This window comes from Coregonus lavaretus (assembly GCF_964263955.1).
Source record: "Coregonus lavaretus genome assembly, chromosome: 28".
NCBI classification, from domain to species: Eukaryota; Metazoa; Chordata; class Actinopteri; order Salmoniformes; family Salmonidae; genus Coregonus; species Coregonus lavaretus.
In genome coordinates this window covers 10,647,912-10,669,799 of record NC_140015.1, presented here as the reverse complement: position 1 = coordinate 10,669,799, position 21,888 = coordinate 10,647,912, and the positions used below count along the sequence as shown (strand labels likewise).

The 21,888-nt window shown below is 45.7% G+C and overlaps 1 protein-coding gene and 1 pseudogene across 4 annotated transcripts in view; one reads left to right on the top strand and one right to left on the bottom strand.

The window, feature by feature from the left end:
* Positions 1–13,804, top strand: part of LOC311104540 (supervillin-like) — a 35,043-nt pseudogene extending 21,239 nt beyond the window's left edge. The window contains exons 10-31 of the transcript XR_014615793.1: positions 238–300; positions 482–556; positions 647–803; positions 1,047–1,142; positions 1,236–1,316; positions 1,492–1,692; positions 1,924–2,096; positions 6,910–7,065; positions 7,192–7,328; positions 7,589–7,736; positions 8,236–8,381; positions 8,618–8,793; positions 8,892–9,030; positions 9,400–9,852; positions 10,081–10,183; positions 10,298–10,505; positions 10,616–10,749; positions 11,237–11,392; positions 12,323–12,466; positions 12,787–12,899; positions 13,133–13,288; positions 13,718–13,804. The product of XR_014615793.1 is annotated as a supervillin-like (transcript). The remainder of the gene's footprint in view (positions 1–237; positions 301–481; positions 557–646; positions 804–1,046; positions 1,143–1,235; positions 1,317–1,491; positions 1,693–1,923; positions 2,097–6,909; positions 7,066–7,191; positions 7,329–7,588; positions 7,737–8,235; positions 8,382–8,617; positions 8,794–8,891; positions 9,031–9,399; positions 9,853–10,080; positions 10,184–10,297; positions 10,506–10,615; positions 10,750–11,236; positions 11,393–12,322; positions 12,467–12,786; positions 12,900–13,132; positions 13,289–13,717) is intronic.
* A 7-nt stretch (positions 13,805–13,811) lies between these two features.
* Positions 13,812–21,068, bottom strand: LOC311104539 (transmembrane protein 98-like). Of its 3 annotated transcripts, none has more exons than XM_084146403.1 (8): positions 20,963–21,068; positions 17,955–18,197; positions 17,546–17,617; positions 17,157–17,288; positions 16,926–16,959; positions 16,720–16,835; positions 16,563–16,622; positions 13,812–16,304 (listed from the first exon to the last, which is right to left on the bottom strand). In XM_084146403.1, the coding sequence occupies exons 2-8, from the start codon at positions 18,083–18,085 to the stop codon at positions 16,103–16,105; spliced, it is 747 nt and encodes a 248-aa protein (XP_084002529.1). In that variant the 5' UTR covers positions 18,086–18,197; positions 20,963–21,068; the 3' UTR covers positions 13,812–16,102. The 3 variants fall into 3 exon arrangements, with proteins under 3 accessions (XP_084002529.1, XP_084002530.1, XP_084002531.1); XM_084146404.1 differs by lacking the exon at positions 20,963–21,068 and adding an exon at positions 18,965–19,053; XM_084146405.1 differs by lacking the exon at positions 17,546–17,617 and having other exon boundaries at positions 20,963–21,055.
* Between the last annotated feature and the right edge of the window lie 820 nt (positions 21,069–21,888).

Sequence of the window (21,888 nt, the reverse complement as noted above, 5' to 3'; positions counted from 1 at the left end):
ACTCTGTGGCACCCTATTCCCTACATAGTTCACCATATTGCCTACAAACCTCTGTGTTTGGTTATTTCAACCTAACGTTTGACCCTGGTTTGTTGACTATGCTGCAAGTTCAAGTCATATCATATCTATTCTATTCTGTTTTACTCAATCCTGGGCTTATTCCTTTATCTCCCTCCTCTCCTCTCCTCCTCCTCTCCTCTCCTCTCCTCCTCCTCTCCTCTCCTCTCCTCCTCCCAGGACCCTGTCTTTTCCTCTGTCTATTCTAACAGTACACCTCAATATGTCATGTGTTACAATCAGGTGAGTGTGTGTGCAAGCACACGTTCAGGTGTGAGTGAAGTGTGTCCATTGCATGCCATTGCCCTCAATATTCCATTTCGATGTACTTGTTTGAGTGCTGTGATTTGAGTTCTGTTGATACTGCAGTGAAACGTGTTAGCGTAGTTCCCCTTCATGTATCCTATTTTATCTCCCTCCTCAGACCATTTCTTCCTATGAGGCCCAGGAGGTCTCCTCTCCCACCCAGACCCGCTCTCAGCCCCAATGGAGACAGAAGGTGACACACACACAAACCCACAATCACAGAATCACACACATACTGGTAGGTGTTACTGTCTGGTACTGATCCCTGTCTCTGACCATGCAGCAGGCTAGACCAGTAGAAGTGGAGGAGCTGCCACAGGCGTCGGTGGCTGATCGCATGAAAACTCTACAGGAGAGTGAGGAGCAGTGGAAGACCAGAGGGAGAGGGGTCGCCAACGACTCGGCCCAGTACACTGTGGCTGGACGCATGGCGAAAAGAGGTGAGGTTTCTCTCTCTAAATGAATCTGTTTCCCTCTTTCTCTTCATCTTTCTCCTTTTCTTTCCCTCTCTCTCTCTCTCTCTCTCTCTCTCTCTCTCTCTCTCTCTCTCTCTCTCTCTCTCTCTCTCTCTCTCTCTCTCTCTCTCTCTCTCTCTCTCTCTCTCTCTCTCTCTCTCTCTCTCTCCCCCTTCTCTCTCCCTCTCTTTCCCTCACTCAGACCTGTGTGTGATTGTCCCATTGCAGGTTTGGTGTTCCCTGTGTCAGACATAGACGAGACCCCTCCATCTCACACCAAGAGACCCTCCACAGGAGCCACAGCCACAGCATGCCCATACGAAGGTAAAACTACCACATCTACAAAAGAGAAAATATGTGTGTGTCTGGTTTGTGATTTAGATCCTCTTCCCTGACCTCTGGTTCTCCTCTAAACAGAGATCTCCAGTCACCCTGGGATGGAGGTGGAAGAGGACACAAAGCTGGACAAACTGGATTCCTTTGTGGACAGGCTGAATGGTACGTCTTATTATCGATTCTAGGATGATTTGTCCAAACCTCAGATTAAGAGAGGAAGTCTATCCACTGGTGTCTATTGTCTAACTTCCTGTGTTTTGCTCAGTGATGCTTTGAGTATCCCAATGAAGTGGAATACCTGTAACTTCTCTCATGTTTTCCCCCTCTCCTCCCCCAGCCGCTCCCCAGGACACGCCCCTGGAGGTGACCTCAAGGGGGGTGAAGGAGGTCATGACCCCGATGACCAGGAGACGTGTGGTGGTTTCTACAGGGAGGTGTCACCCCCCTCACCCTCTGCCCGCCCTGCTGGGGCTGGAGCTGCCACTGGAACTGACCCAGAGCAGGACCTGAGTGCCCTCTGCCAGACAAATACCCCCATGTGAGTCTGTGTGTGTGTGTGTTTGGGGGGAGGTGTGTATGGTTGTGTGTATGTGTTTACGTGTATTCTTGTATCTATCTAATTGATTGAGTGTGTTCATTGTGTGTGTTTGTCTCTTAATGCCTCTTCGTGGTGTGTGTGTGTGTGTGTGTTGTGTGTGTGTGTGTGTGTGTGTGTGTGTGTGTGTGTGTGTGTGTGTGTGTGTGTGTGTGTGTGTGTGTGTGTGTGCAGGCTGACATCAGAGGTAGCACAGCATAGGCGGTCGGTGCGTCCATCCCGCAGGACTCAGGGCTCCCGGAACCCTCTGCGTGCTCTGGCGGCCCGCGATGACATCAGACAGGACTACATGGGAGAGAGAGTCACCATGGGTACCGTTAACACTAACAGGATACAAGTGGAGATGAGTGAGTCATGTTAACATATACCAGAGAGATATATCTCTCTCTCTTGCTCCCTCTCTCTCTCTCTCAGTGCATGCTGGGAGTTTTTTGGAGTTTGAATGTTTGGTGTGGAGGGCTCTGTCCTAACTTATTTCTTGATTCTTGCCTTGGTCTTTTCTTTCCATTGTTCTTTTCTATGGTGGAGGGTTCATGCACTGTTTGTTTTAGTGGTACCCACTGTTTTTCTTTTTCAAAGTTAGGGGGGAAGAGGACAGAAGTTTAGTTTCCTGGGATTTTGAACGGTGTGGTGTGAGCGATGGCTTCACAGCCTAGCGCGGAGGAGACGCTGTCGTTACGGCATGGAGTCAGGTGTGTTCATGAGAATGGAATTAAGGTGGAGGAGGTTCTGCTCGCGGTTGGCGAGGTCAACATACAGGGGGCCATGAGACGCAGGCAGCAGAGGCTGGGCCTAGTCATGCGACAGATGGTGGGGTAGATGAGGCTGGGTCCAGTCATGCTATAGATGGTGGTGTAGATGAGGTTGGGTCTAGTCATGTTATGGATGGTGGTGTAGATGAGACTGGGTCTAGTCATGTCATGGATGGTGGTGTAGATGAGGCTGGGCTTAGTCAGGTTATGCTAGTGGATGAGGAGAGTATAGTGGGATAGGGTAAGTGACTGGGGGGGTGGAGAAGGGTGGAGGAGGGTGTCAAGCGGAAGAGGAAAAAGGGGGAGAAGAAAGGAGGTGGGAGGGCAGAGGCTGGTGTGGTGAAAGGCACCAAGGAACCTTTGCCTGATGCTGGGGGGGAGGTCCCGACTAGAGTGGAAGGGCAGGTGGTCAGGTTGGGAGATGGAGATGAGGAGGAGAAAGATGAGTCTGAGGAAGAAGACGATGAGGAGGATTTCTTTTCAGACTCCTCCTCAATGGGTCCAGAGCTGACATCCAGTCAGTCAGAGGGGTCAAAGTACACGGTGAGGAAACTGTCAAGGTTCCTGAATGAGACTAAGGGGAAAAAAGTTAATCTTGAGGCTTTTTTTTGCGATCCGGGAAAGTTTGTAAGATCAGTACAACATGCTATGAAAAATGAGGGGCATGGTGTCCTCTCACCCAGGAAATGGTTGAGGAAGTGGGTCACAACCGTACTTAAAGGTCTACCTTCAGACACTGTTTAGATTAACGTTTTCTTTCTGGCACTGGGGATTTTTTAGCTTTGCTATTGGTCTATTTCTTTGCTGGCTTTTCTCCCACTTCTTATGGAGACTCTTTGGGTAGGCTCGCTTAATATTAATGGCGCCAGAGATGCGGGAAAGAGGAGTGTGTTGGGTGAATATGTAAAACAAAAAAAAGTACAGGTGTTGTTTCTGCAGGAGACGCATAGCGATGTGTTGAATGAAGTTGATTGGGGGCTCTGGTGGAAAGGGGCAAGTGTGCTGAGCCATGGGGGTGTACCTGGGCTCGGAGCGGTGGGTCAGGAAGAACTGGGAGGGGCTGTCACAGGCAGTGGTGTCAAGACTGGCCAGGTGGAGGTGGCTCCTGTCCCAAGTGTCATATACAGTGGGGGAAAAAAGTATTTAGTCAGCCACCAATTGTGCAAGTTCTCCCACTTAAAAAGATGAGAGAGGCCTGTAATTTTCATCATAGGTACACGTCAACTGTGACAGACAAAATGAGAAAAAAATATCCAGAAAATCACATTGTAGGATTTTTAATGAATTTATTTGCAAATTATGGTGGAAAATAAGTATTTGGTCACCTACAAACAAGCAAGATTTCTGGCTCTCACAGACCTGTAACTTATTCTTTAAGAGGCTCCTCTGTCCTCCACTCGTTACCTGTATTAATGGCACCTGTTTGAACTTGTTATCAGTATAAAAGACACCTGTCCACAACCTCAAACAGTCACACTCCAAACTCCACTATGGCCAAGACCAAAGAGCTGTCAAAGGACACCAGAAACAAAATTGTAGACCTGCACCAGGCTGGGAAGACTGAATCTGCAATAGGTAAGCAGCTTGGTTTGAAGAAATCAACTGTGGGAGCAATTATCAGGAAATGGAAGACATACAAGACCACTGATAATCTCCCTCGATCTGGGGCTCCACGCAAGATCTCACCCCGTGGGGTCAAAATGATCACAAGAACGGTGAGCAAAAATCCCAGAACCACACGGGGGGACCTAGTGAATGACCTGCAGAGAGCTGGGACCAAAGTAACAAAGCCTACCATCAGTAACACACTACGCCGCCAGGGACTCAAATCCTGCAGTGCCAGACGTGTCCCCCTGCTTAAGCCAGTACATGTCCAGGCCCGTCTGAAGTTTGCTAGAGTGCATTTGGATGATCCAGAAGAGGATTGGGAGAATGTCATATGGTCAGATGAAACCAAAATAGAACTTTTTGGTAAAAACTCAACTCGTCGTGTTTGGAGGACAAAGAATGCTGAGTTGCATCCAAAGAACACCATACCTACTGTGAAGCATGGGGGTGGAAACATCATGCTTTGGGGCTGTTTTTCTGCAAAGGGACCAGGACGACTGATCCGTGTAAAGGAAAGAATGAATGGGGCCATGTATCGTGAGATTTTGAGTGAAAACCTCCTTCCATCAGCAAGGGCATTGAAGATGAAATGTGGCTGGGTCTTTCAGCATGACAATGATCCCAAACACACCGCCCGGGCAACGAAGGAGTGGCTTCGTAAGAAGCATTTCAAGGTCCTGGAGTGGCCTAGCCAGTGTCCAGATCTCAACCCCATAGAAAATCTTTGGAGGGAGTTGAAAGTCCGTGTTGCCCAGCGACAGCCCCAAAACATCACTGCTCTAGAGGAGATCTGCATGGAGGAATGGGCCAAAATACCAGCAACAGTGTGTGAAAACCTTGTGAAGACTTACAGAAAACGTTTGACCTGTGTCATTGCCAACAAAGGGTATATAACAAAGTATTGAGAACATTTAGTTATTGACCAAATACTTATTTTCCACCATAATTTGCAAATAAATTCATTAAAAATCCTACAATGTGATTTTCTGGAGAAAAAAATTCTCATTTTGTCTGTCATAGTTGACGTGTACCTATGATGAAAATTACAGGCCTCTCTCATCTTTTTAAGTGGGAGAACTTGCACAATTGGTGGCTGACTAAATACTTTTTTCCCCCACTGTAGAGGGAGGGTGCTGATAATCAACAACCTGGTGGCATCGTCCCTGTGGCATAAACTGGCTGTCCTCAATCCCCACGTCTGCTCGCAGACCTGCAACGCAAGCTGGTGGATTTTTTCTGGTCGGGCCATCACTGGCTGAGGGCGGCAGTGTTGTATATGTCCGTAAATGAAGGAGGACAGGGCCTGGTGGAACTGGAGAGCAGGGTGGCTGCATTCCGACTAAAGGCGGCGCAGAGACTGCTGTACCATACTGATGTCGGCTGGAGGGAGCCAGCATGCACGCTGCTGAGGAGAGCTGGCGGATTAGGGTTGGACCGGCAGCTATTCCTCATGAGGCTGGAGGGGCTGAGTACAGCAGGTCTCTCTGATTTTTACTCTGCGGTGCTGAGGGCCTGGCAGCTACTAAGGCCCACACGAGACGGCGGTGTGGAGCCTAGGCTGTGGGTGTGGGAGGAGCCTATCTTCCACAACCCAGCCATCCTTTTGAGATCGGTTCAGTTGGCCACCCTGAAGAGGCGACTGATGGCAGCGGGATTACTAAGGCTGGGAGAGGAGGGGTGGAAAACCCCAGAAGTCCTAGCACAACAAACAGGACTAACATCTCTTAGGCTGCTGGAGAGATTCCTGGGGGAAGTCCAGGAGGCACTGTCTGAGCCGGTAAAGGGGGTGTTTGAGCGGCCAAATGGGGAGTGGCTGCCAATATTTCCGCCACTGCACGTGACGGCAGAGACTGGGGACTGGCAAGGGGGTTTGGAGGACTTGTTTGATTTTAACACTCCGAGCCTGGGGGATTTTGAAGGGGTGGGAGGTAAAGTGGTATACAACCTCTGTATTAAGGTAAGGAACATTAGGAGCCTAACAGGAGTGAAGGCACATCAGTGGCAGGGAGTATGTGGGGCGGAGAGTATGGTGGGTTTTAGATGGAGGGGGCTCTACAAACTCCCAGTAGCAAAGAGGTCAGGGGACCTCCAGTGGAAAGGACAGGGGTGTCCTTTTTGTGTCATGAGTGAAACTGTGATTCATGTGTTTTCTATGTGCGCCAGGTTAATGCCTTTAATGTCTCTGTTGGAATGTCTGTGTGAGAGGTTGGGGGTGGAGTTTACTGTTGGGATGTTTATAATGGGGTACAGGTATTCAAATAAGGAAAAGGCCAAATGTGTGTTGTTGAATTTTCTGTTTGCTCAGGCAAAGTTGGCTATTTGGCTAACAAGGAGGAACAGGGTCAAAGGTGGGGGGATAACAGACCCTTTACTATTATTTAATGGGATTGTCTCTGCGTGCCTTAGGGTAGAATTTGACTTCTATAAAATGATAAAAAGTGTGGAGATGTTTCAAGAGATATGGTGTGTTTGGGGGGGGGATGTCTGTATAGCTGGGGAAGATGGTCTGGATATACGGTTGTAGAAGTGGTGAGGTTTGGGTTATTGTGATGTGTGGTGTTGTTTTTGTATCGTGGGGTAGAGGGAAAGGTGAGTATGCTGTATAGGGGATGTTGTTTTTTTTTTATAGGGGGGGGGGGGGGGGGGGGGGATGAAATGAGAATGTACCATTAAAGAAAGACCAAAAGTTTTAAAAAATGTCTCTATCTCTCTTTCTCTTTTTTTTTTCAATCTGCTTATATACCGTTTATATACTGTGACTTTCTCATCTCTGATCTCTCTGTCCCATGTCTGTCCTCAGTGGCCAAGAATTCCAACATGGCTGATTCAGCTCTAGCAGGTCTGGCCGGTACAGATGACTTCAGTAACGTCAACCTGCGTGATGTCACTTCCACAGACTCAGTGACAAACAACAACAACCTGCCCATCAGCAACCTCCTGCTCATTCACATCAAAGGTAAGTACAGATCGTGCAAGTGTGTGTGCGTGCATATGATTGCGTTTATGAGTGTGCGTGTGCATGTGTGTGTGTGAATACAAACTCTCCATTCAACATGTGTGTGTGTGTCTCCTACGGTGCCAGGTTGGCATTATGTGCAAGTACGTCTGGTGGAGCCCACAGCCAGGTCTCTGAACAGTGGAGACTGCTACCTGCTGGTGACACCCTCTCACTGCATCCTCTGGAGCGGAGAGTTCGCCAACGCCACAGAGAAAGCCAAGGTTCGACTGGGACACTACACACAATTTGTATCACATACTGACTCTATTCCTTGGCCACTAACTAGATCCCTGGCCTGTATTGTTCATGGTTGATTCCTGTTGGGCATCTTATTCATCTGTAATTCAAACCATGTATGACTTTTGAATAATGCCATTGAAGTACATTTTACACGCTACATTTAAACACAATGTGAAGCCACTGATAAATGTCAGTTATTACTGGTGATGATGTTTTCCTGCCTTCTGCTGTCTCTGTCCAGGCGTCAGAGCTGGCATCGTTGATCCAGACCCAGGGAGACCTGGGCTGCCGGGCCTGTGAGGTCATCCACCTAGAGGAGGGGGTCAATACTGACAACAGCCTGGCCTCTGACTTCTGGAACCTTCTGGGAGGAAAGACACAATACAGAGGTCAGACTACAACTAGTCACCAACCACTCTGTCTCTCACTTAGTAGACAAAACCATAAGAACTGTACAAACTATGTACTAATCCTATTAAAACAACCAGAACGCCCTTTTAGGTAAGTAAGTCAGTAAGTAAGTAAACTAAGTCAGTCAGTCAGTAAACTAAGTCAGTCAGTCAGTCATTTTTTTAAATTACTTACTTTACTGACTGACTTAGTTTACTGACTGACTGACTGACTAAGTTTACTGACTGACTGACTGACTTAGTTTACTGACTGACTGACTGACTTAGTTCATTACTTACTTTACTGACTGACTGACTTAGTTTACTGACTGACTGACTGACTTAGTTTACTGACTGACTGACTGAGTAAGTCAGTCAGTAAACTAAGTCAGTCAGTCAGTAAACCAAGTAGGTAAGTATGCAAGCAACCAGTAAGTAACCATTTGCATCTGTCTTTGTGTACTGTATGTGGGATTGTATATGTGTGTGTTTACTGTAGGAGCGGGAGCCCCAGAGGAGGATGAGCTGTATGAGAGTGGGGTGGTGGAGTCTAACTGTTTGTACAGGCTGGTGGAGAACAGACTGGTGCCCCATGAGCAGGCCTGGGCAGCCATCCCCACTGTCTCCCTACTGGGATCCACTGAGGTCAGTCCCTCCCTGGATCCCCATATGTGTCTCTGTTGCTTCTCAGCCATTGCTGCCTTGGTGCTACATATCAATGGGTTTTAACTCAATATAAAGATTATAAACTGGTATGCTATCTATCAACTTTTGTGTGATTCCTGTCAGTTTTCAACACTACAGATAGTAGCTGATCTCTGAATGGTTGTCTCTCTCTGCCTCTCTCTCTGTCTCTGTCTGTTCCCCTGTCTCTCTACCAGGCACTGGTGTTTGACTTTGGCAGCGAGGTGTACCTGTGGCATGGGAAGGATGTTGCCCCTGGCGACAGGAGTGTGGCTGTACAGCTGGCCCAGCAGGTGTGGGGTGGTCCCTACGACTACAGCAACTGTAGGGTCAACCCACTGGACCCCACACACTGCAACCCCAACATACAGCCGTACGTAAACACCACACAGGCGCTTACATAATAAAATATGTAATTTAAATACATGCTGTTGTATTCGTTGATACATTATGTATGTGATTTGTGTACAGGCAAGGTGAAAGACGGCCCGACTGGGCCCTGTTTGGCTGTGTCTCTGAGCACAATGAGACAGCCCTCTTCAGGGAGAAGTTTCTGGACTGGGCTGTAGATAAGGAGGATACCGCTGCAATGGTTGTGGAGGAGGCACAGGTTAGTTAGAGACAAATCTAATCAAATCCATTTTTATTTGTCACATGCGCTGAATACAACAGCTGTAGACCTTACAGTGAAATGCTTACTTACAAGCCCTTAACCACATGAAGTTTTAAGAAAAATAACAGTTAAGAAAATATTTACTAAATAATTTAAAAAGTAACAATAAAATAATAATAATGAGGCTATAAATAATAATAATGAGGTACCATTACCTAGTCAATGTGTGAAACACATGACTCAAAGCCAAATAGGACCCATCCTGTACAGATTCAGAGTGACTGTGAGAAAGATGTCTGGTCTTCTTAGACTGTATTTCTCCTCTCCCTTCCTACCTTTCTCTCTCTACTGTGTCTCTCTGTGCAGACTGCCATGCCAGTGTTGCCCCAGCAGAGTCCCCTGCCCCAGCAGCATTTAGAGTGTGTGTCTCTGTGTGCGTGTGATGCCAAGGCGCTGGTGGCAGGGCAGGGGGTGGCGGTGCCAGGGGACGGGGTGGTCCCTACAGTCCTGGAGGGGGTGGACGTTCAGAGGGGACATGGGGTCGTACCCCTGGAGGATGGGCGGCAGGTGGAGCTGAGCACTGTTGCCGTGGATACCTGGCACATTCAGGAGTTTGAGGATAGCGAGGCCCAGCTGGAGAGCCCAGGGCAGCTGCATGAAGGAGACACATACCTGGTCCGCTGGACCTATACTCTCAGCCCAGTGGATGAAAGCGGGGAGCCTGGGAGGGAGTGCTCTGCCGTCTTCATCTGGCAGGGCCAGCACTCCAGTATCAATGGGCGAGGCATGCCTGCACTCAGGAGTCATGAGGGAACACAGGTGGGTGGTTCTTCCATCTACACTCTTAAACCACCCATAGCCTCAGTTAAATCCATAGAATCACATATAGAACATACAAATTATAGGATGTCTATGGTTAAACCTGCCTAGCATTTCAGAGGCCTGAGTTTAAACCAGTGTTATTGTTGGGAAGGATGCCTTTGGTTGTTGTGTACAGTAGGCTCTCTGACTGATGTTTCTACCTGTGTTGTTGTTGTCCTGTTGAAGGTGATGGTGCCTCAGGGGCAGGAGCCTCCATGTTTCCTTCAGCTCTTCCAGGGAGGTCTGGTCATCCACAAAGGTTGCCGAGCGGACACCACCAACAATACAGGTGGGATATTACCTTGGCTTTACCTCCTCTAATTTAGGTGTGTGTGTGTCTGGTTATGTGTCTATGTGTTGTGTATATATGTGTTCCTAACTGCACTCTCTCTGTGTCCTGTAGGGGTCTGGCGTCTGTTCTGTGTGCGTGGGGAGCTGCCTGAGGAGGCCAGTCTGTTGGAGGTGGACTGCAGCTGTGGCGGCCTGCGCTCCCGAGGCTCTCTCATACTGCTCAACAGTCAACAGGGGGCGCTCTACCTGTGGCACGGCCGTAAGGTCCACGCCAGCTCCCGGGAGGCGGGCAAGAGGGCTGTGGAGCGACTCACTCAGATGTAAGTCTCCCTTCATGGATGTGTGCTTGTGCTTCTGTATGTATTTATTTGTTGGAATACAAACAGTATTAATACGTGGGTATGTGTTCTTTCTGCTGTCTGTGTGTTAGGTGCCCTCCTGAACTGGGCCTCAGCAGTGATAGCCCTGCGAGGGTGCAGGAAGTAGAGGAAGGGGCGGAGCCTGTGGAGTTCTGGAACGCTATTGGGCAGCAGGACAGGAAGGCCTATGACTGCATGTTACAAGGTACTGAACACACCTCTCAACTCCTGTTCATACCTGAACAAAACACACCTAGACATACAGTGCCATGAAAAAGTATTTGCCCCCTTTCTAATTTTCTCTACTTTTGCATATTTTTGATACTGAATGTTATCAGATCTTCAACCAAAACCTAATATTAGATAAAGGGAACCTGAGTGAACAAGTAACACAACAATTACATACTTATTTAATGTATTTAATAAACTGTTATGCAACACCCAATGCCCCTGTGTGAAAAAGTAATTGCCCCCTTAAAATTAGAAAGGGGACAAATACTTTTCACGGCACTGTATTTAACGGAACGCCTGAAAGTTCAGAATAACCTGAACAGATATCCCAACCCAAATGTCTTATTTTTAAATGACACACAGATGACTAATGTAAGAAGGTATACACCAACTGAACTTGACTGAGTGCTGAAAGGTTGAGAGGTTGATGTGATGCGATGCTGTGGGTTGTTATCGCTCAGATCCAGGGAAGTATAACTTCACGCCACGTCTCTTCCATCTGAGCACCTGTTCCGGAACCTTCCAGGGGGAGGAGCTGCAGAGCCCGGCCAGGTTACCAGGGGTTGTCATGGCGATGCCCTTTGTCCAGGAGAGCCTGTACTTTGTGCCACAGCCAGGTGAGTGTCCGCTCAATGCCCAAACTCACACATGTATGCACACCTGCACGCATGCACTCATAAACACAACTTCCATTGTTATCACAGGGACTTGAGGTATTTGATATTTGGGTATTTTATTAGGATCCCCATTAGCTGTTGCAAAAGCAGCAGCTACTCTTCCTGGGGTCCACACAAAACATGAAACATGACATAATACAGAACATTAATAGACAAGAAGAGCTCAAGGACAGAACTACATTAAAATAAAAAATTACACTCACCCCTAATATCCCCCTCTTTCTTTCCCTTTCTCACTGTTTCTCTGTCCTCTCTCGCTCTCTCTCTTTGTCTCCCTCTCTCTCTCTCTCGCTCTCTCTCGCTCTCTCTCTCTCCCCTCTCACTCACTCACTCACTCACTCTCTCTTTGTCTCACTCTCTTTCTCTCTTGCTCTCATTCACTCACTCACTCACTCACTCACTCACTCACTCACTCACTCACTCACTCACTCACTCACTCACTCACTCACTCACTCACTCACTCACTCACTCTCTCTCTCTCCCCTCTCACTCACTCACTCACTCACTCTCTCTTTGTCTCACTCTCTTTCTCTCTTGCTCTCATTCACTCACTCACTCACTCACTCACTCACTCACTCACTCACTCACTCACTCACTCACTCACTCTCTCTTTGTCTCACTCTCTTTCTCTCTCGCTCTCATTCACTCACTCACTCACTCACTCACTCACTCACTCACTCACTCACTCACTCACTCACTCACTCACTCACTCACTCACTCACTCACTCACTCTCTCTCTCTCTCTCTCTATCTCTCTCTCTATCTCTCTCTCTCTCTCTCTCTCTCTCTCTCTCTCTCTCTCTCTCTCTCTCTCTCTCTCTCTCTCTCTCTCTCTCTCTCTCTCTCTCTCTCTCTCTCATCCCTCTCCAGCCCTGTTCCTGCTGGACAACCATATGGAGCTGTATCTGTGGCAGGCAGGTGAGCCTGAGGACAGTGAGACCGCTGGCTCTGACTGCATCCGCTGGGCTAACGAGAGGAGGTGTGCCATGCAGACAGTGCTCCAGTACTGCAAAGGTGACAGCAAGTAGACAAAGCAAGCCAGCTAAAAGAAGAGTTGATTGTTTAGATCAGGGGTATTTCAATCTTACCCTATGAGGTCCAGAGTACTGCTGGTAATTGCACACACCTGGTGTCCTAGGTCCAAATCAGTCCTTGATTAGAGGGGAATAATTAATAATAAAAGCAGTGGAACTGGCTTCGTTGTCCAGATTTGAATCTGAGGGGTTTAGATGGTTGTTGGTCATTATCAGGAGTGTGTTGGGGATATGCTGTAGTTAGGAGTTAAGTTGTTCTGTGGTTCTCTGATGGTTTGGGGTGTGTTGGCTGTGTTTTAGAGAGGAACCCGAGGCGCCCCCTTCAGGCTTACCTCATCCAGGACGGGGCAGAACCCCTCACCTTCACCAACGTGTTCCCTCGCTGGGAGAAGAGACCCACATCCACCACACAGGTACAGGAAGAGAGGACTACTCATCCTCCTCATGATAATCATTATCATTCTCAATAATAGCGTCTGTAGACATCAGCAGCATCATTGGTAATAACTTCACAACAGCAGTAAACACAGATTAGTATTATCTGGTTGGGTAAACACTGCTGTGTCATAGCAACACCACAGTATTTGTCTTTCAGTCAGGTATGTTTTAGATTTAGATATGCTGACTTGTGAATGATGTTGTCCAGGGGGAGGCGGGGCGGGTCAAGCTGACCTTGGTGCAGGACGCCCTGGCCCAGCTCACTAAAACCCAGTACCCCCTGGAGGAGCTGCTGCAGACCCCTCTGCCAGAGGGAGTGGACCCCCATCGCCTGGAGATCTACCTCTCCGACCACGACTTCCAGGTTGACACACAAACACGCTAGTCCTGTGTGGCTCAGTTGGTAGAGCATGACCCTTACATTGTCAGGATAATGGGTTTGATTCCCACTGGGGAATGTATGAAATGTATACACGCTTTGGATACATTTGTCTGCTGAATGTTATATACAGTATTATATACATTATATAAAACAGAGTGCAGCTACACCTGACAGCCACTAGGGTGCCCCACTAACCTCCTAATGATGGCTGTGGTGTGATATGGCCAATGGAAATATCTTCTTGTGGTAGTCTCGAGATGATAAAAACAGATTGTTTAAGAGAAAATGTGACATATGTAGGTTTCTATGTAAATATTTCACAAAACGTCCATCCCTAAGACCAGTGGATGCTTGCTTTTCTCCAGTATTCTGCAGTATCTGAAATAATGTCTGTTTGTTTATATGTTTCAGACTATTTTGGAGATGAAGAGAGATGAGTATGACTCCCTCCCAAACTGGGAACAAATCAGCCTGAAAAAAAGCAAAGGACTCTATTGAAAACCTAAACAAACACAAAAAGATCCCATTTTATTTATGTCAACATATCCTGAGGAGAAAATGTTTTTGTATTTTCTATTTTTAAGAGAATTATATTTTCTTGTCAGGTTATGACAATTGTGTACAGTGTTTTCTTAGTAGCTGTTTTTAAGTTGAATCTGTGTGTCTTCTTTAAGTATGGTGCTTTAGCGCCTTATTCGTTCTCAGCCAATCGCTCTCGCTTGCAGAGAGACAGGACTGCCTATACCTTCAAACAGAAGGACAACCATCCTTATCCCCAATCAATCAACTGGATCCATTTTCTTATTCCTAGAGCTTACATGAGTGTGTGGTTTTCTTACTGACTATGGATTCCCTCAGAAATGTTAACTAAAAAGAAGAAGAAACAGCATTACACATGTTCCTATGAAACTTTCATTTACCTGTACAAATCAATAGAGGATAAACAAGCAAGGTGTAAAAGAGGAGGGAAACATCACTAACGAACGGTGGGTGGGGAGGAGAAAACACAGGAGTACAAAAGCAATCAATTGTAATAAACAACGGAAACCAGGAAAATAAAGGAGTGGCCACTTTCTTCATGTTTCATCTCAATCAATATCATTCCATCACAGAGCTCTGCTTGTCTGCTGCAGGCTTCAGTTATACTGGCAGTCTTCTCTTAGGCTGAATTTCAGAGCTTGAATTCTAAGAAGGAAAAAGGCACAAAAGGCATATCTTCTCAGAAAGACAAAGTGAAAAAAAAACTCCTGATTTGTCTCTAAGCTTGACCGTGTGTTTAACAGTATAGTTTTGCCTATAAACTCTAATGTGTGTATTTACGGTCTCCACGCTGTCTCTTTGCGTAAGTGTGTGCGTCACTGTGTACAGTTGCCCCTTAGGTTAGCAGTAGGTGAACTCTGTTACAGTTGCTCTGTAAGCTCTAGTGTGTGGTGCAGTGTTCGCAGCTCTGTGAGCTGTGATAGGGCTGGCCAGTATGTGTGTAAAGCTGGGTTATACTGTGATTACAGCGCTTGGGTTTCAGTTCTACCTACAGTATTAGGCAGGTAGCCATGCTCCAATAACATCATACCACCGGTCAGCTCAAGGCACGCAAATTCACCTCCGCCTCATTTGACACAGCTAACAAAGAAACCTTCCCCCATACACACACATTTGACCCTTCCTTACAATAACAGCCAATTCAACCATTCATCCGCGCAACAAACCCAACACGGACGTGCATAAAGCCGTCCTACACCTTCAGCTGGTAGGGAGGCTTGTCTTGATTCATGGTTCTAAGTAGCAGTGTATTGCTCTGAGTAAGAATGTATTGCTCTGAGTAAGAGTGTATTTCTCTGAGTAAGCGTGTATTTCTCTGAGTAAGCATGTATTGCTGTGAGTAAGAGCGTATTGCTCTAAGTAAGAGGGTACTGCTCTGAGTAAGAGTGCACTGCTCTGAGTAAGAGTATTGCTCTAAGGAAGAGTGTACTGCTCTGAGTAAGAGTGTATTTCTCTAAGGAAGAGTGTACTGCTCTGAGTAAGAGTGTATTGCTCTGAGTAAGAGTGTATTGCTCTGAGTAAGAGTGTATTGCTCTAAGTAAGAGTGTATTTCTCTGAGTAGGTGTGCATGTATTTCCTAGGCCTTTGGTCCTATTGGGTGTCCAGGGTTTTCCCCATATGGATTAGCTGACTAAATTTAAGCTTCCATGTGACTGTGCACTCCTAACGGAGCGGATTACAGCTCACCGCTGGGAGAGGGAAGACACACAGGAATGAATATCAAGGGGCCAGTCGTCACACAAGCCTGTCTCAATGATCTCTCCGCTTACTTACAATACAATCTGAATCTGAGTGTGGAACATAAAATCTATATAAATCATAATCATAACATGTATTATGGTTATACGTAACTATATACAAAACCAGAAACATGGTAAAAGTGAAAGGATCAAGAGCAAAAGAGCATAATAATCTGGCAACCCGTCTGTTTCTAAACCCAGCTATTTTCTACAATCTGGCAACCCATCTGTATGTAAATCAGCACAGAAGAGCAGCGGGAAAGAGCATTGGGAATGTGTGTTTTGGGAATGTGTTGAGTTTTTTTAATTATGTGTTTATCAAGCATTGTGTATGTGTGAGAATGTGCACGAGATGTGCATTAATGTGTCTATTTGTATAATGTATAGAGAAGGAGTGTATGTGCCATGCTTGCCAGTGTCTATGTGAATGTGTGAGTGTATTACATTTACATTTTAGTCATTTAGCAGATGCTCTTATCCAGAGTGACTTATGTGTGTATGTATGTGTCTGTGTGTTCTAGATGGCCTGCTCTCTCTGCATGTCTATTCCAGGTAGACTCCGTTCTGGTTCAGACGCTAGCGCCGCCTCCCGCAGCACCACCATGTGATCCTCGGCGGCGTGCAGTGATTGGTCGATCCAGTCCATACTGCCAGACATGTGACAGGCGTTGCGGGTCACCAGCACCAGGTGACTGACTGACAGGAGGAGGGCGGTGGCCCTGAGGGGACAGAATAGACAAGGACAATTTCTCCATCAAGACTGGACAGGGAAACATTGACACACAAGTCTGTCTGATTATCATGGGTTATATTGTACCATCCCCACCTATAGTCACTTTGTTGGTCAGGTCAGACCTCTTATCATATGAGTTCCATCAGCAGAGCTATGGTCTATATTGTCTATTTGCCCAGCTATCTTTGTCCCCTCAAACCATTATAAATGATATTATCTAACAAAAGCAAACTTCATTAGGTACCTGGCATCCAGGAGTATGGGGTCCAGTGGAGGGTACATAGACCGCACAACGTCATCCACCCTACAGACACACACAGGATGATGGGAGGTCATGAAGGACATCAGACGGTCAGCCAATTTAAGGGTTATGTGATAGTACTGTATAACCTGATAGTTACCTCGGACTGATGCGTTTAGCCACATTGATGATGTCACTGAGGCTGGCTGGGGCTTTCACCTTAGTGCCTGAGCCCATTGTCATGGCAACCAGCTTTTCAGTCAGGGTGTGGCAGATCTGCCAAAGGAGAGAGTGTGTAAATATCATTGAGTTAGATCATAATGAAAACAATGTATTCATGGAGGGTGTACAGCACGTAGACATTACCTTTAAGATGGAGATACAATGCGAAACCAAGCCACTGTTAGAGAAAGAGAGAAAAGCTGTAAATAAGGGTTCATTTTTGTATGATCATGTCAGAGATGTATCACCTATTTTAACTTGATGTTATGATCATGTTGAAGTTATACTCTTGTAACCATGGAAGGCTATACGAATAGCTATAAAAGCTAGCCTGATCTACTCCTGGCATATGTCAGTGTCACATGGCCGACGTACGAGGCGTCCTCGATCCAGTCCTCGTTCTCCAGGATGGCCTCGATGTGAGGGTTGGTGATGACCACGTCGTCCAGCTCCAGCTCTGACGGCTCACTCTGGGTCTCCATGGCACCGATCAGGTCAACATTGGGTCTGTGGGGAAGGAGAGGAGAAGTTCTGATGAAGGGAAGAGAGCGTGAGAGAGAGAAAGGGAGGGAATGGGTATTGAATAGATGTGTGAGAGGGAGGGAATGTATACTGAATAGAAGCGTGTTTGTGTATGAGAGAGAGAGGGAACACGAGGAAAAGAGAGAGCGAGAGAGCAAGAGAGTGAGACAAAGAGATATTACTGGCTCTAGAACTTTGCCCCTGTATGTTGACTTAGTATTAATCCTGTGTATCATGTTGACCTTAGTGCTGTGAAGTCGCTCTGTTCAATCCATAGACTTATAGCTTCAAACCAGCAGGTCAGTCCATTGGGCCTGGGTAAGAGTGGGATACAGTTGAATCAGCTATATCCAGGACCCCTTACCACCACCTAATGTACTGTAGGACCTAGGCCACATACCCCATCACTAGGGCCAAGAGTTTTCCTGGTCTGGACAAACTCAGGGGCCTACCCATAACCATCCAAAATGCCACTCTCCCCTCCCTCCCCTCCCTCCCCCTCCCAGATGTATGAAGCTAGCTAGGTAAACTAGGCACTGCCTAGGAGTAAGGCTCAACCCCTGACGACCCAAGATGCCACTGTTCTCTCCCTCCCCTCCCTCCTCCTCCCAGATGTATTGTATGTAGCTAGTAGGTTTACTGGGCACTGACTTGGAGTTGAAGTGGTGCAACAGGTGGTGGGGGTGGCAGTAGCGGTGTCGACACACCACCACCAGGGCAACGAAGGAGGCCAGGAAGATGGTGGCCAGCACCCCAATGGCCACGATCACCACCGTCTCCATGGTGACGGCAGGTCCCAGGGCGTCAGTAGTCGGAAACAGGGGGAGAGAAAGGGGTTCTGATCAGACCAGGGTTCTGGTTGTCTGGGCCTGCTGGTTATGGCTGGTCGCTCATCTGTGGAGGAGTTGGTCATTATAGGTTGGTAGTTTAGTAGTTACAGACAGTTGATTTATAGACGTATGGTTACATCTTAAAGACGATTTAGCTGAGAATCTATCTGAAAACGACCTACTTCAACTTCCATTTCAACCATGTGCAACTACGTAGTTAGATATAGCCTACTTCACAAACCACAGGGAAAATGCCCTGTGACTTGGCTCCTAAATATGAAACACCTCCAAAGCACACAAAACTCAGATGTTTATCTGAACTTTGTGTTTGTTTTTGCGGATCAAATCAAATCAAATTGTATTTGTCGCATGCGCAAAATACAACAGGTGTAGACCTTACAGTGAAATGCTTACTTCCAAGCCCTTAACCAACAATGCAGTTTACTGTATCAGAGGACATACTGTCCATTAATATAACACAGTTAGTTGATCATAACATCTGAATCTCAACATAAAATAATATAATCATACATTATAGGAAGATATTAACATATTATTGCATGTTTCACACTTTTTTGACTCGGTGCAACCACATCCTACAAGAAACCCATGATAAATGATATGAATGCTTTATAACCTATTTCAGATCCAAATGAGAGTTTCTCAAAAGCTTTTTATCCGAGTTATGTGAGCTGTTTACTGTGTACTGTGAGTGTTGTGTTTTTGGTATCTGACATACTTTATGACTAGCTGTTCAGGATCCAAATATACACACAGCAAATGAAACAATATCCTTTCAAAAGAAACAATATCTGTTGACTACCCGCTTACCCTTTTGGGGGTCTCAGGTCCTAGTTGTGCGAATCTGTAATGTACTTCTGATGGTCTTACCACAGTGAGTAGTTTTCACACAGGATGTGTCAAACAAAACTACATAACATACAGTACCTGTCCTCTGCCCAGGCTAGTCACTCATTAACCTAGCCTTGCCTTACCTGGGAGCCCAATGTGTGTCTATGAGTATCACTGCTACTATAAGAGGCCATGAGCAGAAATACAACAATTCCTTCTGGTACAGCATAATAGCTTTGTAATGAGTTGGCACTCATACAGTGGCGAGACACCATTTGAAACACAGCTTTTGTGCAGTCTCTATGGGCAACGGAATTACCGAATTACAACATTCCCAACCAACATTTTGATCCAGATGATTATATGAGATTCTGATTTGGAATGTTGTAATTCTTTAAGCAGATTAATTTGCAGCACACTGGCTGTATCATACAGTTATTTCGCCCCTCTCTTTCAATCAAGCATTTTTGACTCATTTTCTGTTCAAAGGCAAACGGTCACTTTAAAGCCTGTTGGTTTCAGAGGCACTCACTCAGGGTGGAGTTTTGACTGGTTTCTCCACACTTTTCCATTGCAAAAAGATGATTTGATAGACAGATGACTGTTTTATTCTGTAATTGTGGGCAGATCCATTGGGCCAAACACTATTCATTAACCTGGCCAGCCCTACCAGCCTATAGTGTGTAATGTGTAACATTGTAGTACTTCAATCTCTAAATGGTTTAATATATCCTTCACCCATCTGACCAAAGAATATTCTGGAATCACTCCTGAGATTACAATAATAAAGGAACCACAACCACTAGAACAGGAACAGGGTTCCCCAACTAGCGGCCGAGTGATTTTATTTGGCCCCCCAAGTTTTCTGACCCCAAAAATATATATTTATTTTGCATTTTTTATTGTTGGACATAAAAGACCAGCAAATCAGCTCCAAGTGATTTTAATTTGAGAAATCTGTTCCAAAGTATTCCCACGCATAATAGAGGAATATATGTGATTGTATACAGATGTAAGCAAGGTTTGAAATGATTATATTTTAGTCAAATAATATATCTGTTTGGGCTTCTTGCGGTCAATTTGCAGTCTACAAATTATTTGTAGTTATGTTCTGGCCCCCTGACCATCCACCTCAATAAAGAATCGGCCCGCGGCTGAATCTAGTTGATGATCCCTGCACTGGAACCTCAAACTGATCATCAAACTGATTTAGTCAATTTACCCCTTTAGTTAGGTCACAGGGGGCATGCTCTGGCATTTCTCAACTTGATCCTAATGCAACTCCAACAATATTGTGGTCAACGTCTTTGATTCTTATGTAGTGAGACACAGTAGACTAGAGCTGGATACATTTTGTAGGCTTAATGTAAACATCTCTGTGCCCCCTCACAAAGGGCCACATTCTGTCCCAGATTGCAGTTCCCACACCCCCTAATTCACTACACCAACAATGTTGATAATGGAATAGTGATAAAGATGTGCATCCAGTCATTTGAGGAATATCTGCAATGAGAGACCAAGCTCTTCAAAAAGGTCAAAGATTTAACTGAATCAAGTTGAATTTCCAACTACAGATCGATTCATGGAACAAATTTATGCAAAAAAAGCAACAGAGCCTCATGTACCATCTCCAATCTTTGAAATAATACGTTTGAAATGAATACATAAATAATGATACATAAATAGATATTTCTGTTCACTAGTCAAAGTTTCCCAGTTGTGTTGTGGTTTATGAACTTCCTACATATCAGAACTGCATTTGCAATATTTGCAGAATTGTTAGGTCAGCGAACCCCAAATAACCCCCCCAAATCATTATTGTTCCTCAAGGAACAGTACAAATTTCATAGAGCAATACAATGTATTCAATTAATTCCCCCCAACCCAATATAATTCACACTTGCATCATCCTATTCTGAATATGGAAAGAAAACTAAACACACCTATCATAAATGTGTTAGAGAATAATAGACTTACCTATACATTTTGTCCGTTTTCTTGAGTTATAGCTTTGAGGAACAAAGCAACTTTTCCCCTAGGCGAGTGGAGATGGCACGGACCTCTCCAAACCGGGAACGCGCACAGGCCATACGTGAACGGCTCAGCACTGAGCAGGCGGTGGGTGAGTGAGCAGTGATGGAAGTTCGCCTAAACTTTGCAAGAGTGAACTCAAATTAACAGTGACGTGCACGAGCAAAGGATTATGGGTACGCGCGCACAAGAATGTATGGTCTGCTTGCTGAAATACTTTGTTTCTAACCGGCTATGAAATAGGCCTAGTTTATCTATACAGGGTTTATAGACATACACAAGATTTCACCTGTAAATCTTCCTGTAGCCACGGTTTTGTAATAAGAAAAAAAAGTTTATAATCAGAAATTTATGTCGTTTATATCTGAGACTTTATATTATGTGACATCTACTTGATACTTTATATTAGGGACTTTTATTCTGACAAAAGGCTACCCTTCCCAAATGTATTTAGTGGAGACTCACGTGAGTCGCGTCAGCCAGGCTAACTTCACTTGGATTCGGATTAAACTATAGAAAGGAACTTCATTGTAACCAGACTCTTATCGAACCCACCGTCCCTTCAGAGGTGATAGATAATTAGGTTTATAATGTAGGGTTAGCCTACCTTTTTGACTTTATTGACGTAGCTCTGACCAATAGGCCTTCAGGACTAGGCCTCACTTTTAAGACAAATTAATACGCTATACAGCCTATTAGCAGCAGATAGGTCTATTATTATTATTATTATCACAACATTCATTTGTTTGGTAACATTTTGATAACTCTAGAATGCATACGTTTAAAAAAAAAACATTTCCGATATAGGCCATTGATAAAAAAATTCAACATTTAGCAGATCTTCAAATACCCGCTAGATGGCGTGCCCGTCC